At 44.8% G+C, this 15,526-nt stretch overlaps 1 protein-coding gene across 2 annotated transcripts in view; it reads left to right on the top strand.

The window, feature by feature from the left end:
* LOC143807946 (protein CLN8-like) overlaps positions 1–8,365 on the top strand; it is a 60,989-nt gene extending 52,624 nt beyond the window's left edge. The window contains exons 1-3 of one of the 2 annotated variants that reach the window (XM_077290070.1): positions 2,483–2,598; positions 5,169–5,801; positions 6,949–8,365. In XM_077290070.1, the coding sequence (XP_077146185.1) occupies positions 5,253–5,801; positions 6,949–7,236 (837 nt within the window). In that variant the 5' untranslated portion in view covers positions 2,483–2,598; positions 5,169–5,252 and the 3' untranslated portion in view covers positions 7,237–8,365. Of the gene's footprint in view, positions 1–2,482; positions 2,599–5,168; positions 5,802–6,948 lie in introns of those variants that run through there. The other variant, XM_077290071.1, reaches the window with a different exon arrangement.
* The last annotated feature ends 7,161 nt before the right edge of the window (positions 8,366–15,526 follow it).

The following is a 15,526-nucleotide window of genomic DNA, read 5'->3' as shown; positions in this document are numbered from 1 at the left end:
CATCCTTTGCTATCCATAATGTCTTCCATCGGTCATTATTGCGGAGGTATGAGGTACCACTTGTGCCTTCTGTTGAGCCTCCTGCTCCTGTGCTGGTTGAGGGTGAATTGGAGTACGTGGTGGAGAAAATCTTGGACTCCCGTGTTTCCAGACGGATACTTCAATATCTGGTGAAATGGAAGGGCTACGGTCAAGAGGATAATTCTTGGGTTACAGCTTCTGATGTTCATGCTTCTGATTTGGTCCGTGCCTTTCATAGGGCTCATCCAGATCGCCCTGGTGGTTCTTGTGAGGGTTCGGTGCCCCCTCCTTAAGGGGGGGGTACTGTTGTGATTCGGTTCGTGGGCTCCCCCGGTGGTCTCTTGTGGTACTGGTGTCCTGCAAGCTTTGCCTTCTCAGTTCACCTGTTCCTATCAGGATGTGGGAGTATCCTATTTAACCTTGCTCCTCAGTCATTCTAATGCTGGCCATCAATGTATCCAGAGTGATTCTGTTGCATGTTCCTGCTCCCAGTTTTCTGCTCAGCTAAGTTGGACACTTTAGTCCTTAAGTCTATTTTTGTATGTTTTGTCCAGTTTGCACTTATGTGAATCTCTGCAGCTGGAAGCTCTTGTTGGGCTGAAATTACCACTCCAGTGGCATGAGTTGTCACATGAGTTAAGGTAATTTCAGGATGGTGTTTTGAAGGGTTTTGCAGCTGACCGCGAAGTCCTCTGTTGTATCTTTCTGCTATTTAGTTAGCGGGCCTCTCTGTGCTAAATCTGCTTTCATACTATGTGTGTCTTTTCATCTGCTCTCACCGTTATTATATGTGGGGGGCTGCTATCTCCTGTGGGGACATTCTCTGGAGGCAAGCCAGGACTGTGTTTTCTTCTACCAGGGGTAGTTAGTTCTCCGGCTGGCGCGCGGCATCTAGAGACAACGCAGGAATGCCCCCTGGCTACTTCTAGTGTGGTGTGTAGGTTTAGCATCGCGGTCAGCTCTAGTTTCCATCACCCGAGAGCTTGTCCGTTTATTCTATGCTTCTGATGTTTCCTTGCCATTGGAAACCATAACAGGAGTGTATTATACTATATGGAGGACTGAGGAATGCATTATACTATATGAAGCACTATGAGGCGAGTATCATACTATAAGGAGGACTGAGCAGTGTGTTATACTATATGGAGGACTATGGGGAGTGTATTATACTATATGGAGGACTATAGGGCACATTATATTATATGGATGACTATGGGGTGTGCATTTTACAATATGGAGGACTGTGGTGCACATTATAATATACGGAGGACTGTGGGGTGTATTATGCTAAACAAGCAAAATGCTGCCTATTCATCGAGTGATTGGATGGTTCATGTGGGAACAGAAATCATTGTTCTCAGCAGCACATCGCCGGGGTAAACTGTAGATGTGCTGCTGATAACATGATACTGTATTGGGACAGATTGTTCTAGTAGTGATTGTTCTGTCCCCATCATTCTTTATCAGACAGTGGAAAGAGGCCGGGAAACCAGCATAGAACGACTTCAATATTGATTACACTCGTTTAGCGGCCTGAACTCAGCGCAAGTAAATACAAGAGAAATGCTTCTGCGTGATGTGGACTATATTAGCATTTGGGGCCCCATTTTAAACTTTTGCCTAGTGCCCCACGTTGCCTAAAACCGGCCCTTCCTAACAGTGACATTCATCAGTCATAGATTACATGATAAAAAAAAACAACCCACAGCTCCTGGCAGATAGAAGAGTGCAGGAAAGTATCACACACCAGTGAGGCGGAAGCCAAGTGTATGTGTTCTAGCCGCAAGGAATATCACAGGGCCCTATGCGAGGGGTGCGATGATCCCGGATGTGTACAATGAACACATCCGGCATCATCGCGTCCCAGAAGGGGGCGGGGCTTAACGCCGAGCGGCTTTGCCGCTCCGACGATACCGCCGGCCATCCTGAACGTGGACACATACCCTATTACAATGTATTCATCAATTACAACTGTAATCCTTGTCATGTGTGCCTGGCTGGAAGGAGCAGTGTGGTAAATACTGCAACACTCAGTGATGGCTCATGTAATGCACAGTGTGGCAGCGGAGATGCGCAGTGGGTACAATTACTAGGTGCCCCTGCATTCTTGGATATCACAAACATGTATACACTAGACATGCATATATACATGTACATATAAACATACATATACATGTAATACATACATACACCACATATGCATATATACATACTACATGCATACATATACTGTACATAGAATGCATGCACCACATATGCATATAAACATAATACATCCACTAAATACACTACATTCATGTAGTACATACACTGCATATGCATATATACTGTATATTCTACATACATATACATTCTACATACATATACTGTACATTCATCATACATACACTACATAGGATTTTGCTCTCACTGTTTTTTCATTTTCCTGTAAAGAGATTTTCTAGTAGAAAGAAATGGAGAAATAGAAAGTGAAAGCTCTTCTCAGTACACAAAGCCCAGACAGCCCTGACCTCACTCCTGTGCCTCACCGTACACGCCGTGGCCTGGATGGGAGAGGACCTCATTTTCCGGATTCAGGTAACTGCTAATTACAAAGTGACATTTACATATAGAAATATCCACTCATAACTCCCCTGCCTTATTATTTATACTATGGCCTTATGGCTTTTGGCATAGGAAAAATAGGTCCAAAACTAAAATTTGCACTGGTTGCAGGTATTACACCTTCTCTGTGCTGAAACAAAGTGTTAGCCTGTGTGCAATATTTTACTGCTCATTAACACTTAAGAGACCTTGAGGGCAAATACTAAACAGAGGGGACTTTACCTTCAGATGCTGATAAACAGCCCTGATGATTAAGGTGCCTATAACCAAGAGGACTCAATAATGAAATTGACCTATTTGCATTTGATTGATATCGTGTTATTATAAAACGCCATTTTCCGAAACACCTCGGATTTGGTCCTATCTGTCCATCATAACGAAAAGAATGTACCACATGGCCGCCTAGTGTCACGTGACTGAATACGTCACACAGGCCCTACAGGTTCTGTAAGCACACATGTGTTTACACCAGTACCGCTGGACGCCGGATCTATGCGCCTGTCACCGGCTGCTTAATCTTCGCAAGAGCATGCATCCAGAAGTCACCAGTGACTGATCTATGCGACTTACTCTATTTGGTATCACGATACAAGATATCCGACGCACGCACGCACGCACCTCAATCATCAGGACCCCACATTGGTATCTGAAGGACATCTACCTTGCACTGAGGCACCTTAAAGGGAATCTGTCACCCCATTTTAGGCCTATAAGCTAAGGCCACCGCCATCAGGGGCTTATTTACAGCAAAGAAGGAAGCAAATAGGACGTCATCGTATGAAGATGGGAGGCGCCGGAACCAGACCGCAATGCCCATCGGACCGAACCGGGACCGCCCCTGGGTGAGTATAATCTAACTTGTATTTCTTATCTTTCAGGTTACATCTGGGACTTATCTACAGAATTATAGAACGCTGTAGATAAGCCCCTGATGGCGGTGGCCTTAGCTTGTAGGCCTAAAATGGGGTGACAGATTCCCTTTAACCATCAGGACTGTTCCTCAGCATCCGAAAAGTCCCCTCTGTTGTGTATTTGCCCTGAAGGTCTCTTAAGTGTTAATAAGCAGTAAAATATTGCACAAAGGCTAATACTTAGTTTCAGCACAGAGAAGTTGTAATACCTGAAGCCAGCCAGCACAAATGATTCTTATTTTTTTGTATTTGTATTATGTTGGTCTAATTGGTTGAGACCCTAATTTTGCAGCAGTTATACAGGTATATATGAGTGCCACTAAATATATCTATTCACCAAAACTAAAATTTATTTAAATTCTAAATATCTAATGTCATGATCTAATTATTTTCTAATATACTTTAATAAACAAGTAAACCTACATCATAAAACCGAGTGCAAAAAGTCTCATATAAAATAGCATTTTATTTCAATATTTTTTTTAAAAAAAGAATATAAATGAACAGACATAAATAAGAAACAAACAGCGGACACCTGAAAAAAGTGGTGCCAGCGTACATGTAAATAAACTTAGCAGAGAATTATTTCATATATGTAGTTTACAGCAGGGACTATCCACATTGTGGCCTCTAGCCAAATACCCCTAGTCCAAAAAAACAAACACACAATAACTTGACTTTAGCTAGAAGATAGTTCAAAGTCTAATACTTACATTAAAGATGGTTTGTGAATGTATCGGGATAGAATGTATTGTGCTGACCTACCAGCCCCAACGCATGTTTCACCCAAAGCTTCGCCCCCAGAACCCCTTTATATGAGACTTTTTGCACTCGGTTTACTCATGTAGGTTGCTGATTCACTTAAGAGAGTGTCTCTTGTAAGGACGTTGTTGTTGCTCATTTCTGGTGGTATTCATTTTTAATTAACAAGTCCCTATCTTCCCCTCACTAAGCGATCTAACGGCATTTTTTTACAACTTCCTGTGTGATGACGGTTCATTGGAGAATACCAGTGCATGTTGGGATACTGAAACGCTCGAGCCATCATCAGGGACAGATCTCTGCTTCTATCTCTGCTTGTCACAGCTGTCTAAAAAAGAAATCACCTTTCCAGCCGATCCCCTGGTGCCATATTGTAAAACACGTCCCTGTGACTTGTTTATGAGAAGATCACTTATATGAGCGCAAAACTGAAACAATTTTAGGGCCAGAGAGGGCAGTGAACAACTGTTAGCTTGGTGTTCTTGGAATATCTGACTGCCCCCTCAGGCCCTACACTAGGCGTACTAGTGGTGTTTCCTAGGATGCTCCTCATGGCCCCTGATGACAGAAGCTCCTGCCCAGTGTCATCATGAGGGTTTGGCTTCCTGGTTTATTTTCCTGAAAGCTGGTACTTGCTAATTGATATATGAATATCCAGCACCAGTGACCACACCAGCTTTCTGAGATTTGGCATTATTACAGCCCTGGTCTTATTTGTTATCTATGAAGTTGCTGCCCAACCATATAGGTGGTCACAGCTTATATAAAACATACATTTTGTAGAACGAAAGACTCTCACCATTTTTACAGAAGAGAACACTGCATGACATTACAGTGCGTTCCTTTCTTTATGTATACTTTGTTTTGCAGATAATGCTGACATGTACTATGTGTAATAAGATGCCAGTATACATGTAGAAGGAAGGCACATACACGACTCGTTCTTCCTGCAAGATGGCTGCTCCACGTGATCTCATATCTGCCCTGAGCAGTTTAGACTTTGATTTGGACTATTCACCATGGAACGTCCGCCTGATGTTGATAGCAGGAGGATTTGGATTTTATGCAGGTATTTTTGCTTTGATTCACCTTGCATCACTAGTACTTTTTGCCACTTTTAGATCACTACCTACCAAAGACAAGGTATTTTGGAGTTCAATCGCTACACGGGCATCTTTCGGACTCTTGTGCTATGTGGCTGGGCTAAATGCACTATTCATCGATCCAGTTCTCACTGCAGATAAGATCACCGGTCAGCAGGGGTGGGCTGCTTTTATCATCTTGATAGCAGCTGGGTTTTTTTTATATGAAAACGTAGCTCTTTTCGTATATAATTTTTGGTTCTGGACATTTGATAGGTCGGTGGCTGCCCACCACATTACCGCTTTTATTGGCTGCTTTGGTGCTGCGATTTGCAGTACAGCAGGACATTATTTGCCAGTAGCTGCATTACTATTAGAGATGGCTACTCCATTCACTTGTACTTCATGGATTCTAATAAAGGTAAGAATAACTTGTTGGTATGAAATGGGATTTGTACTTAAAGTAGAGCTTGCATAAATCAATAGTACAGCCAAATAAAAAAAAGTAATATATATTTTCAGGCAAATTTACTTTCTCCACTTATGAGCCACTACGTCTCCTCCCTCCCCTGTACTTGCCATTTATTCCTGACAAAACAGCTCAAATCCATCTTCCTCAAGTATAGAAGGACTGCCAGAACAATGAGGTGTTAGGAACATTTACTACTATATTCTATGGAAGGGAGGAGAAGTAAGGAGCAGAGTGAAAAAAAACAAGCAGAGAGAGATTCAGAAAGATAATACTGAGCTTTCTAACAAGTCTTACCTCATCCCAGAGGGGAAGTCACATATAAACAACTCAGGACTGTGATATATTTTACTCCATGTCCTGGTTCTGTATGTGAGCTTAAAAAAGAATAATGAACATGACTCTCTCTATGTGTGCTGTACTTAGGGAGACGTATCCGCTCAGAGACAATTACAAATAAAGAAATCAAGCATGCAGAGGGGAAAACTGGTGAAAATGCAAAATACAAATCATATTATTTCCAGAAATAGTGTTATTCCTCATGTACACACACGAAAGCTCATATTGTTACGATGCCACAATTTATAGTTGCCTTTTGAGGATTGTAGTTGAAAATGAAGCTTTGTCTTTGCTCAACATTAGTTGTTCAGTAAAAAAAATTAAATCTTTCTTTGTTCACCCGTTATGCTTTGTTCACACGTTGTGGCCTTGTATTTTTTAGCGCATAACATTTTTGCCGCATTTTTGGAAAATGGAAGCAAAACCGTGTGATTTTCTTGCAGCAAATATACACAGTGTGACTGCAATGTGTGAATATGCTATACACGTAGGAGCATAATAAGGTGACACTTGATTGCAGGGTCAGACTACATAGGGTTTGACTGTAACCATAGAGACAAAAGTACGTTAATTCTGCATAGGAAGAAAATTTTCCTACTTGCAAAGTTGCTTTACTTTAGAATTAATTGGGGCAATAATACAATTCTTGAAAATTGGGTATTTATTGTACCGCAAATTGTAGTTTCAGGACAGAAGTCACTATATAGATGTTGTTTAACTCTATCAGGATAATTTTTAAGGCATTTTTTTTTTCTTTTAGGCTGGCTGGTCACAAACATTTATTTGGAAGGTGGATCAGTGGATTGTGGTTCACTTGTTCCATTGCCGCATGTTCCTTACCTATCATTTGTGGTGGGTATCTCTTAACAACTATGATCGTCTGGTGAAATCCACCACAGGATTGTATGTAGCTTTCTTCTTATTTGCTCTGATTTTACTTACTTTTATACTGAACCCTTATTGGACCTATATGAAGACCAAACAACTTCTGACTCCTGTTCATTCAAGTAAAGAAAACGTCGAAATTAGCATAAAGAAAAATGACTAACACATCTTTATGGTCCCTGTTCTTGCTCTGTGGAAAGATCATGATAGAACAGTTTTTGTCTGTTATAAAAATGTCTTCTGATTATGTTTGCTTATGCCTTTATTTGAGGACAGAGCTGGAGATTGTGTTGCCTTAATTTATGTCAAACTTATCAAAGTTTTCCGCATACTTTAACCAATTCTGTCTAGAACGTTTTATCCAATTTTTACTCCACTTGCCCTATGGGAGTGAGAATTGTAACTTTTAAAACCCAAGTAAGACCTATTAGCAAAGATAACTGTGGCGTCCTAGGGTCCTGGTCATCACAGTAGCATTGCTTTCCTCACGGGGAGAGTGATGTTGCGTTTGGAAGCGATGAAAGACAACTCTCACCAGGTAATCACAATACACACAACATGTTCACACTCCAGGCCACAAGGGGGAGCTTTTGATCCTATTTACTAGGTGACTCCCCTACATATGTATATATATTGTGGTTTGGAGGGAAAGTTTTAGAACAGTTAGTGCCAGACAGCAGACTGGAGCAGTCTGAGGCCGGAGAAGGTGTAAAGAGCTGTGTAGCCGCAGTGCTGCAGCTTCGGGATAGAGATCATCCAGAAAGCAGGACATTGTTTAGTGAGCATGAAGGAGAAAGAAGCAAAGGAGAAGGATATCAGGGGAGACCAGCTACGAGCAGGCTGCCTCCCTCTGAGGCGCAGAGAACCGGTAGCTGGACCACCGAGGTTGTAAGGATCTCTACGACTTAAAGCAGAGACCGACAGGACAGCTGAACTGCAAGTTACCTGTCTGCCTTAATACCCAGGAGACACAGTGACACCTACAGAGCCCGGGGCGTGCTAGAGTCCCTGTAAAAAGGCTCAAGTCACCAGTCATACGGGTTATGTCCTATCCTATATGGGGAGAGAGAGAGAATAACTGTGAGGACCTTATCTGAAGCCATAGGCAGTAAGGGACTACAACACCACCGCGCTAAAGGAAGGCTTTCATCTCCACCTGGTAAAGGGGAACTCTGGATTCGCTTCCAAGCTGGCCGGACCCTGCCTGCCCTGTGATCTAGTGCCCTGGACTGTGGCTGCCTGAAGTCTTCAGTAAACAAAGTAAAGAGACTGCAACCCTGTGTCCTCGTTCCTTACTGCACCATTCATCACCATCTTCCATCTATACACCGGGAGCCCTGGGGATATACTTCACCTGTCTCACGGAGACACCATCACGTGTTTCTCAACGCAAGCAATGAATAGCCAGGTCTTTCACCGGGAAGGAACAATCACAGGAAGGGCAGCATCCAATAAAGGAAAACCACCTATGCCAAAACATGGTATTCATCCACAGACAGCTGTTTCGGGGTATTTGCCCCTCATCAGTGTGGAGTAGGAAATATTCACTGACTGTAATAAGCGGTCCCACGTGACCGCTCACACAGGAGAAGCTGCCAGCGCGGAGAGGACAGAGGAGGCATCGCGGGAGCTAGGTGAGTATTTCTTCGGCAAGGGGCCAGGCGGCGCACTGGGGGGGGAGGCGGGGGGCACATGCAAACTTTATTTTTCACAAAAAAAAAAAATAAAAAGATCTTTCATCTCTTCTCTCCAACGAACGCTGGGGGAGAAGAGATGAATTCTGCCTTCAGCACCACATGCGGGGGGGACAGCGCTTAGTTTAGCGCTGTCTCTCCTGCAGGTCCGTGTGGTCCTCAGGCGGCACACGGGCGGCACACGGATACCGTACGTGTGCCACACTGATGTGCCACTTGAGCACACGAACACACGGACACGGATAACTCCGGTACCGATTTCTCTGGTACCGGAATTATCTGGACGTGTGAAACCGCCCTTATACGAAGATATTTAATGCATCATAGAACCAGTCCAAAGAGTGTTCACTTCTGTTTGATATGACCAGGAGCGTATTTAGGCTTGCTCCTTTGACTTACAGTACATAATTATCCTTTAAAGTAAATCTATCATCAGGCTTTTGCTATGTAAGCTGAAGAGAATATGAGGTATGGGTTAAAATACAGATTTCAGCAATGCCTCTCTTATAAAGCTCTTGTGTTTGCTTGCAGTGATTGTTTTAGGCTGGGGTCACAATTGGTCCGCTGAGACAAGTGTTCTCCGTATGGTCATCCTTGTGTAATGCGTAACTTGCAATGCGATGATGCGATTTTCTCGCACCTATGTATCCGTATGGCATCCGTATGACATGTGTAAGGCTTTACATTTCTCACTGCTTTTCCCCATTGAATTTAATGGCTCAATGGGCTGAAATGAGGAAAATGTGTGCGTATTTGTCGCAAGCTAGACGAATGGTCCTTGTGGTGTCCGAGTTTTTCTCGCACCCATAGACTTGCATTGGCGGGTCTCGGATGATATACGCGTACAATCGCAGCATGCTGTGATTTTCCTCGCACGCTGAATACGCCCAAGAAAAAAAACGGTGATGGGAGCTGCCGCATAGGTTAACACTGGTCCGAGTGCTATGCGAGGTTTTCTCGCATAGCACTCGTCCATATTCTACGGTATTTTTTTGCTCCTATTCTTCCCAGAGCCATACCTTTTTTATTTTTTGGTCAAAATGGCCATGAGGGCTTGTTTTTTGCCGGACGAGTTTTACTTTTGAACGATACCATTGGTTTGGTGACCAGAAAAATGCCCACAGGAAAATTGCCCACAGGAAAAATGCCCACAGGAAAATTGCCCACAGGAAAATTGCCCACAGGAAAATTGCCCACAGGAAAAATGCCCACAGGAAAATTGCCCACAGGGAAAATGCCCACAGGAAAATTTCCCACATGGAAAATTGCCCACACAGAAATTTGGCCACACGGAAATTTGGCCACACGGAAAATTACCCACATGGAAAATTGCCCACATGGAAATTGCCCACACGGAAAATTGCCCACACAGAAAATTGCCAATTGCAGCATCACAAAGTTTCAGATCCATGATATTTGAGGTGCAAGGTGAAGAATGCCCACAGAAAATTGCCCACAGGCTGAATTATAGGTTAATGCTCTGTAGGACAAGGGGATAGTAAATGCATGTATACATGAGATGCTCTGCAGGGCAAAAGAATAATATATACTGCAATTATAGGTGAGATGCTCTGCAGGACAGAGAATAGCAAAGATCTATAGGTTAAATGCTCTGCAGGACAGGGGGATAGTATGCAGGTATACGTGAGATGCTCTGCAGGGCAGAAGAATAATATAGAATTATAGGTGAGACGCTCTGCAGGACAGAGAATAGCAAAGAGATATAGGTTAAATGCTCTGCAGGACAGGGTGATAATATGCAGGTACACGTGAGATGCTCTGCAGGGCAGAAGAATAATATAGAATTATAGGTGAGATGCTCTGCAGGACAGAAGAATAATATAGAATTATAGGTGAGAAGCTCTGCAGGACAGAGAATAGCAAAGAGATAGGTTAAATGCTCTGCAGGACAGGGGGATAGTATGCAGGTATACGTGAGATGCTCTGCAGGGCAGAAGAATAATATAGAATTATAGGTGAGATGCTCTGCAGGACAGAGAACAGCAAAGAGATATAGGTTAAATGCTCTGCAGGACAGGAGGATATTATGCAGGTATACGTGAGATGCTCTGCAGGGCAGAAGAATAATATAGAATTATATGTGAGATGCTCTGCAGGACAGAAGAATAATATAGAATTATAGGTGAGAAGCTCTGCAGTACAGAGAATAGCCAAGAGATATAGGTTAAATGCTCTGCAGGACAGGGGGATATTATGCAGGTATATGTGAGATGCTCTGCAGTGCAGAAGAATAATATAGAATTATAGGTGAGTTGCTCTGCAGGAGAGAGAATAGCAAAGATCTATAGGTTAAATGCTCTGCAGGACAGGGGGATCGTATGCAGGTATACGTGAGATGCTCTGCAGAACAGAGAATAGCATAGAATTATAGGTGAGATGCCCTGCAGCACAGATGAATGTCGGCGAAAATTGCCCACTTAAAAAACTACCGACAAGTTTATCAAGAACAGTTTATTAAGGAGTTTTAATAACAACAATAACTTAAGTTTATTAAACAATCATTGCACACCTGTAAATAATTAGCTGCCGGGTGATTGTCCTTGACTTCCATGGGCTCCATTGAAATACAATACAGCACAACACAGGCAGCAAAGAAAATGCAGAATGGATTTCAACAAAGGTCTCTGGGCCCAGTTTACTTCTCCAGGTTCTATAGGTTCTGTTCACTCATCCCTAGTCCCGAAATATGGATTCTGTTCTTAGGAGTTGTCATTCCACTATGCTAACAATAATTCTACTCTTACTGTGGTGTGTCTGGGCCTAGAGACCATTATTCCACTCTCATTATGGTGTGTCTGGGCCTAGAGACCCTTATTCCACTCTCATTGTGGTGTGTCTGGGCCTAGAGACCCTTATTCCACTCTCATTGTGGTGTGTCTGGGCCTAGAGACCCTTATTCCACTCTCATTGTGGTGTGTCTGGGCCTAGAGACCCTTATTCCACTCTCATTGTGGTGTGTCTGGGCCTTGAGACCCTTATTCCACTCTCATTGTGGTGTGTCTGGGCCTAGAGACCCTTATTCCACTCTCATTGTGGTGTGTCTGGGCCTAGAGACCTTTATTCCACTCTTATTGTGGTGTGTCTGGGCCTAGAGACCCTTATTCCACTCTCATTGTGGTGTGTCTGGGCCTAAAGACCCATATCCCACTCTCATTGTGGTGGGTCTGGGCCTAGAGACCCTTATTCCACTCTGTGTGCTGTGTCTGGGCCTAGAGACCTTTATTCCACTCTTATTGTGGTGTGTCTGGGCCTAGAGACCCTTATTCCACTCTCATTGTGGTGTGTCTGGGCATAGAGACCCTTATTCCACTCTCATTATGGTGTGTCTGGGCCTAGAGACCCCTATTCTACTCTCATTGTGGTGTGTCTGGGCCTAGAGACCCTTATTAAACTCTGTGTGCTGTGTCTGGGCCTAGAGACCTTTATTCCACTCTTATTGTGGTGTGTCTGGGCCTAGAGACCCTTATTCCACTCTCAGTGTGGTGTGTATGGGCCTAGAGACCCTTATTCCACTCTGTGTGCTGTGTCTGGGCCTAGAGACCTTTATTCCACTCTTATTGTGGTGTGTCTGGGCCTAGAGACCCTTATTCCACTCTCATTGTGGTGTGTCTGGGCATAGAGACCCTTATTCCACTCTCATTGTGGTGTGTGTGGGCCTAGAGACCCTTATTCCACTCTCAGTGTGGTGTGTATGGGCCTAGAGACCCCTATTCCACTCTCATTGTGTTGTGTCTGGGCCTAGAGACCCTTATTCCACTCTGTGTGCTGTGTCTGGGCCTAGAGACCTTTATTCCACTCTTATTGTGGTGTGTCTGGGCCTAGAGACCCTTATTCCACTCTCAGTGTGGTGTGTATGGGCCTAGAGACCCTTATTCCACTCTCATTATGGTGTGTCTGGGCCTAGAGACCCTTATTCCACTCTCATTGTGGTGTGTCTGGGCCTAGAGACCCTTATGCCACTCTCAGTGCGGTGTGTCTGGGCCTAGAGACCCTTATTCCACTCTCAGTGTGGTGTGTATGGGCCTAGAGACCCTTATTCCACTCTCATTGTGGTGTGTCTGGGCCTAGAGACCCTTATTCCACTCTCAGTGTGGTGTGTATGGGCCTAGAAACCCCTATTCCACTCTCATTGTGTCACGGGGATACAAGGAGGGCGAGAGCTAATAACCCGGGCCCCTGCAATTTCCCTCAGACTAGGGAAACCCTGTCTGACCCTCTACCTGAAGTTTACACTGAAGGTGTGCATGTTCAGGCCTCCACCCTCACCCTGACTCCTGATTCAGCCCTAGACTGAACACCACCGCCCACCACCCAGTGAATGCAATAGACCAATACCCACAGTTATAACAAACAAGGATAAAGGAAAATATACACCACGCCGCAGTCAATCAGGAATACACTATAAAGGTGCAGGGCAAAATAAATACAAATATAGGAAGGAGTAAATAAGACAAAGGAAAATACACCACCAGCAACGATTCTCCAACAACTAGCTCTCCACTCCAGACCGAGATAACTACGGATAAGACAGAAGCTATAATCGGCGACGCCCAAAGATCAGGAGAACCATTTAAAGGAAATAGGCATGGCCCAGCTTCCAATCCTAGGATCAGATAAATTATCCCCGGAGCAGCCAGATGAAAACTAGCCGACGCCAATGAGCAAACAGTGGTCAAACGCGGAATTACCGCTGTCTGTCAGACGACCTGGTCTGGACAGTGTCCGACATGACAGTACCCCACCTTCTACGAGGGACCCCAGGGCCCTCACGGCTTATAGGACCCGGCTTGTCCGGATGGCGACGATGAAAACACCTGACCAGCCGATCCGCATGAATGTCCGAGGCTGGTACCCAGGACCTCTCCTCAGGCCCATAACCACACCAATGTACCAAATATTGTAAAGTGCGGCGCACCACACGAGAGTCAACCACCCTGGAGACTTCAAATTCAAGGTTATCATCCACCAAGACTGGAGGTGGCATAGGCGCCGCTTCCACAGAACCCACCTTCTTAAGAAGAGACCTGTGGAACACGTTGTGTATTTTATACACCGTAGGGAGCTCCAGTCGGTACGCTACTGGGTTAATGACGGCGGTGACCCTAAATGGACCAATACACCGTGGACCCAATTTAAGGGATGGTATCTTGAGTCTTATGTTTTTTGTGGATAACCACACCCAGTCATCCACACTCAGGTCCGGACCTGGCACACGCCTACTGTCAGCCACATGTTTGTACCTAGCACCCACACTCAACAGGCGCTGTTTCACTCTCCTCCAGACTCATGACAATTGTGTTCCTAACTGGTCTTCCTCTGGAACGCCGGAAGAGCCTCTCTGACTCAACGTACAAAACTGAGGATGTAGCCCGTAAACACAAAAAAACGGAGACTCCCCAGACGACTCCTGGCGGTGATTATTGATGGCAAACTCAGCCAAAGGAAGAAAGGTAGACCACTCCTCCTGGTTATCAGAGACAAAGCAGCGCAAGTACTGCTCCAAATTTTGGTTCATACGCTCCGTCTGACCATTTGACTGGGGATGAAACACAGACGAATGAGACAACTTGATCCCCAGCCGTGAGCAAAATGCTTTCCAAAGTTTTGCTATAAACTGAGTACCCCTATCTGACACGATGTCAGACGGAACTCCATGAAGCCTGACCACCTCCTGCACAAACACCTGAGCAAGAGTCTTAGCGTTAGGTAAAGAAGGCAAAGACACAAAGTGCGACATTTTTGAAAACCGATCCACAATCACCAAAATGACCGTGTTCCCAGCTGAGGGAGGCAAATCAGTGATGAAACCCATGGAGATTTCCGTCCATGGCTTACTAGGTACCTCCAGAGGAAGTAGTGTGCCAACAGGACGGGAGCGGGACGTCTTCGCCCTAGAGCACGTGGTGCAAGCTGACACATATGAGACCACTTCCTGTCGGATTTTGGGCCACCAAAACCGACGTGACACCAACTCCAAAGTACCTCTAACCCCTGGGTGGCCAGCCAGGACAGTATCATGATGCTCCGCCAACACCTTTAGGCGGAGATGAAGCGGTACAAAAGATTTGTTGATGGGAAGCTCAGATGGTACCTCCTCCTGAGCCTCGGCAATCTCAGCCTCAACCTCGGTAGTGAGAGCCGAAACCACAACACCCTTTTGGAGGATGGGTACTGGATCTTCCCGCGGTTCTCCCCCCCGGAAAACACCTGGACAGAGCATCCGCCTTAGTGTTTTTAGACCCTGGTCTGTAAGTGACAACAAAGTTGAACCGCGTGAAAAACAATGCCCAGCGAGCCTGCCTGGGAGACAGACGCTTGGCAAACTCCAAATACAGCAGATTCTTATGGTCGGTAATAACAGTGACCTGATGTACCGACCCCTCCAAGAAGTGTCGCCATTCCTCAAAGGCCAACTTAATAGCCAATAACTACCTGTTGCCGATATCGTAGTTATGTTCAGCGGACGACAGTTTTTTTGAGAAATAGGCGCACGGACGCAAACCACTCAAGGATGAGCCTTGAGATAGTACCGCCCCCACACCAACCTCAGACGCATCGACTTCCACGACAAAGGGTTTAGCTACGTCTGGCTGCACAAGAATGGGGGCTGAAACAAAACTGTTCTTGAGAAATTCAAATGCGCGAACAGCAGCCTCAGGCCAAACGGAGAAATTGGTACCCTTTTTAGTCATGTCAGTTAGCGGTTTAGCAATGATAGAAAAATCCTTGATAAATTTC

Source organism: Ranitomeya variabilis, chromosome 2 (genome assembly GCF_051348905.1).
Source record: "Ranitomeya variabilis isolate aRanVar5 chromosome 2, aRanVar5.hap1, whole genome shotgun sequence".
Classification (NCBI taxonomy): domain Eukaryota; kingdom Metazoa; phylum Chordata; class Amphibia; order Anura; family Dendrobatidae; genus Ranitomeya; species Ranitomeya variabilis.
The sequence above is the reverse complement of the archived record's forward strand: the minus strand, read 5'-3'. Positions and strand labels throughout refer to the sequence as shown.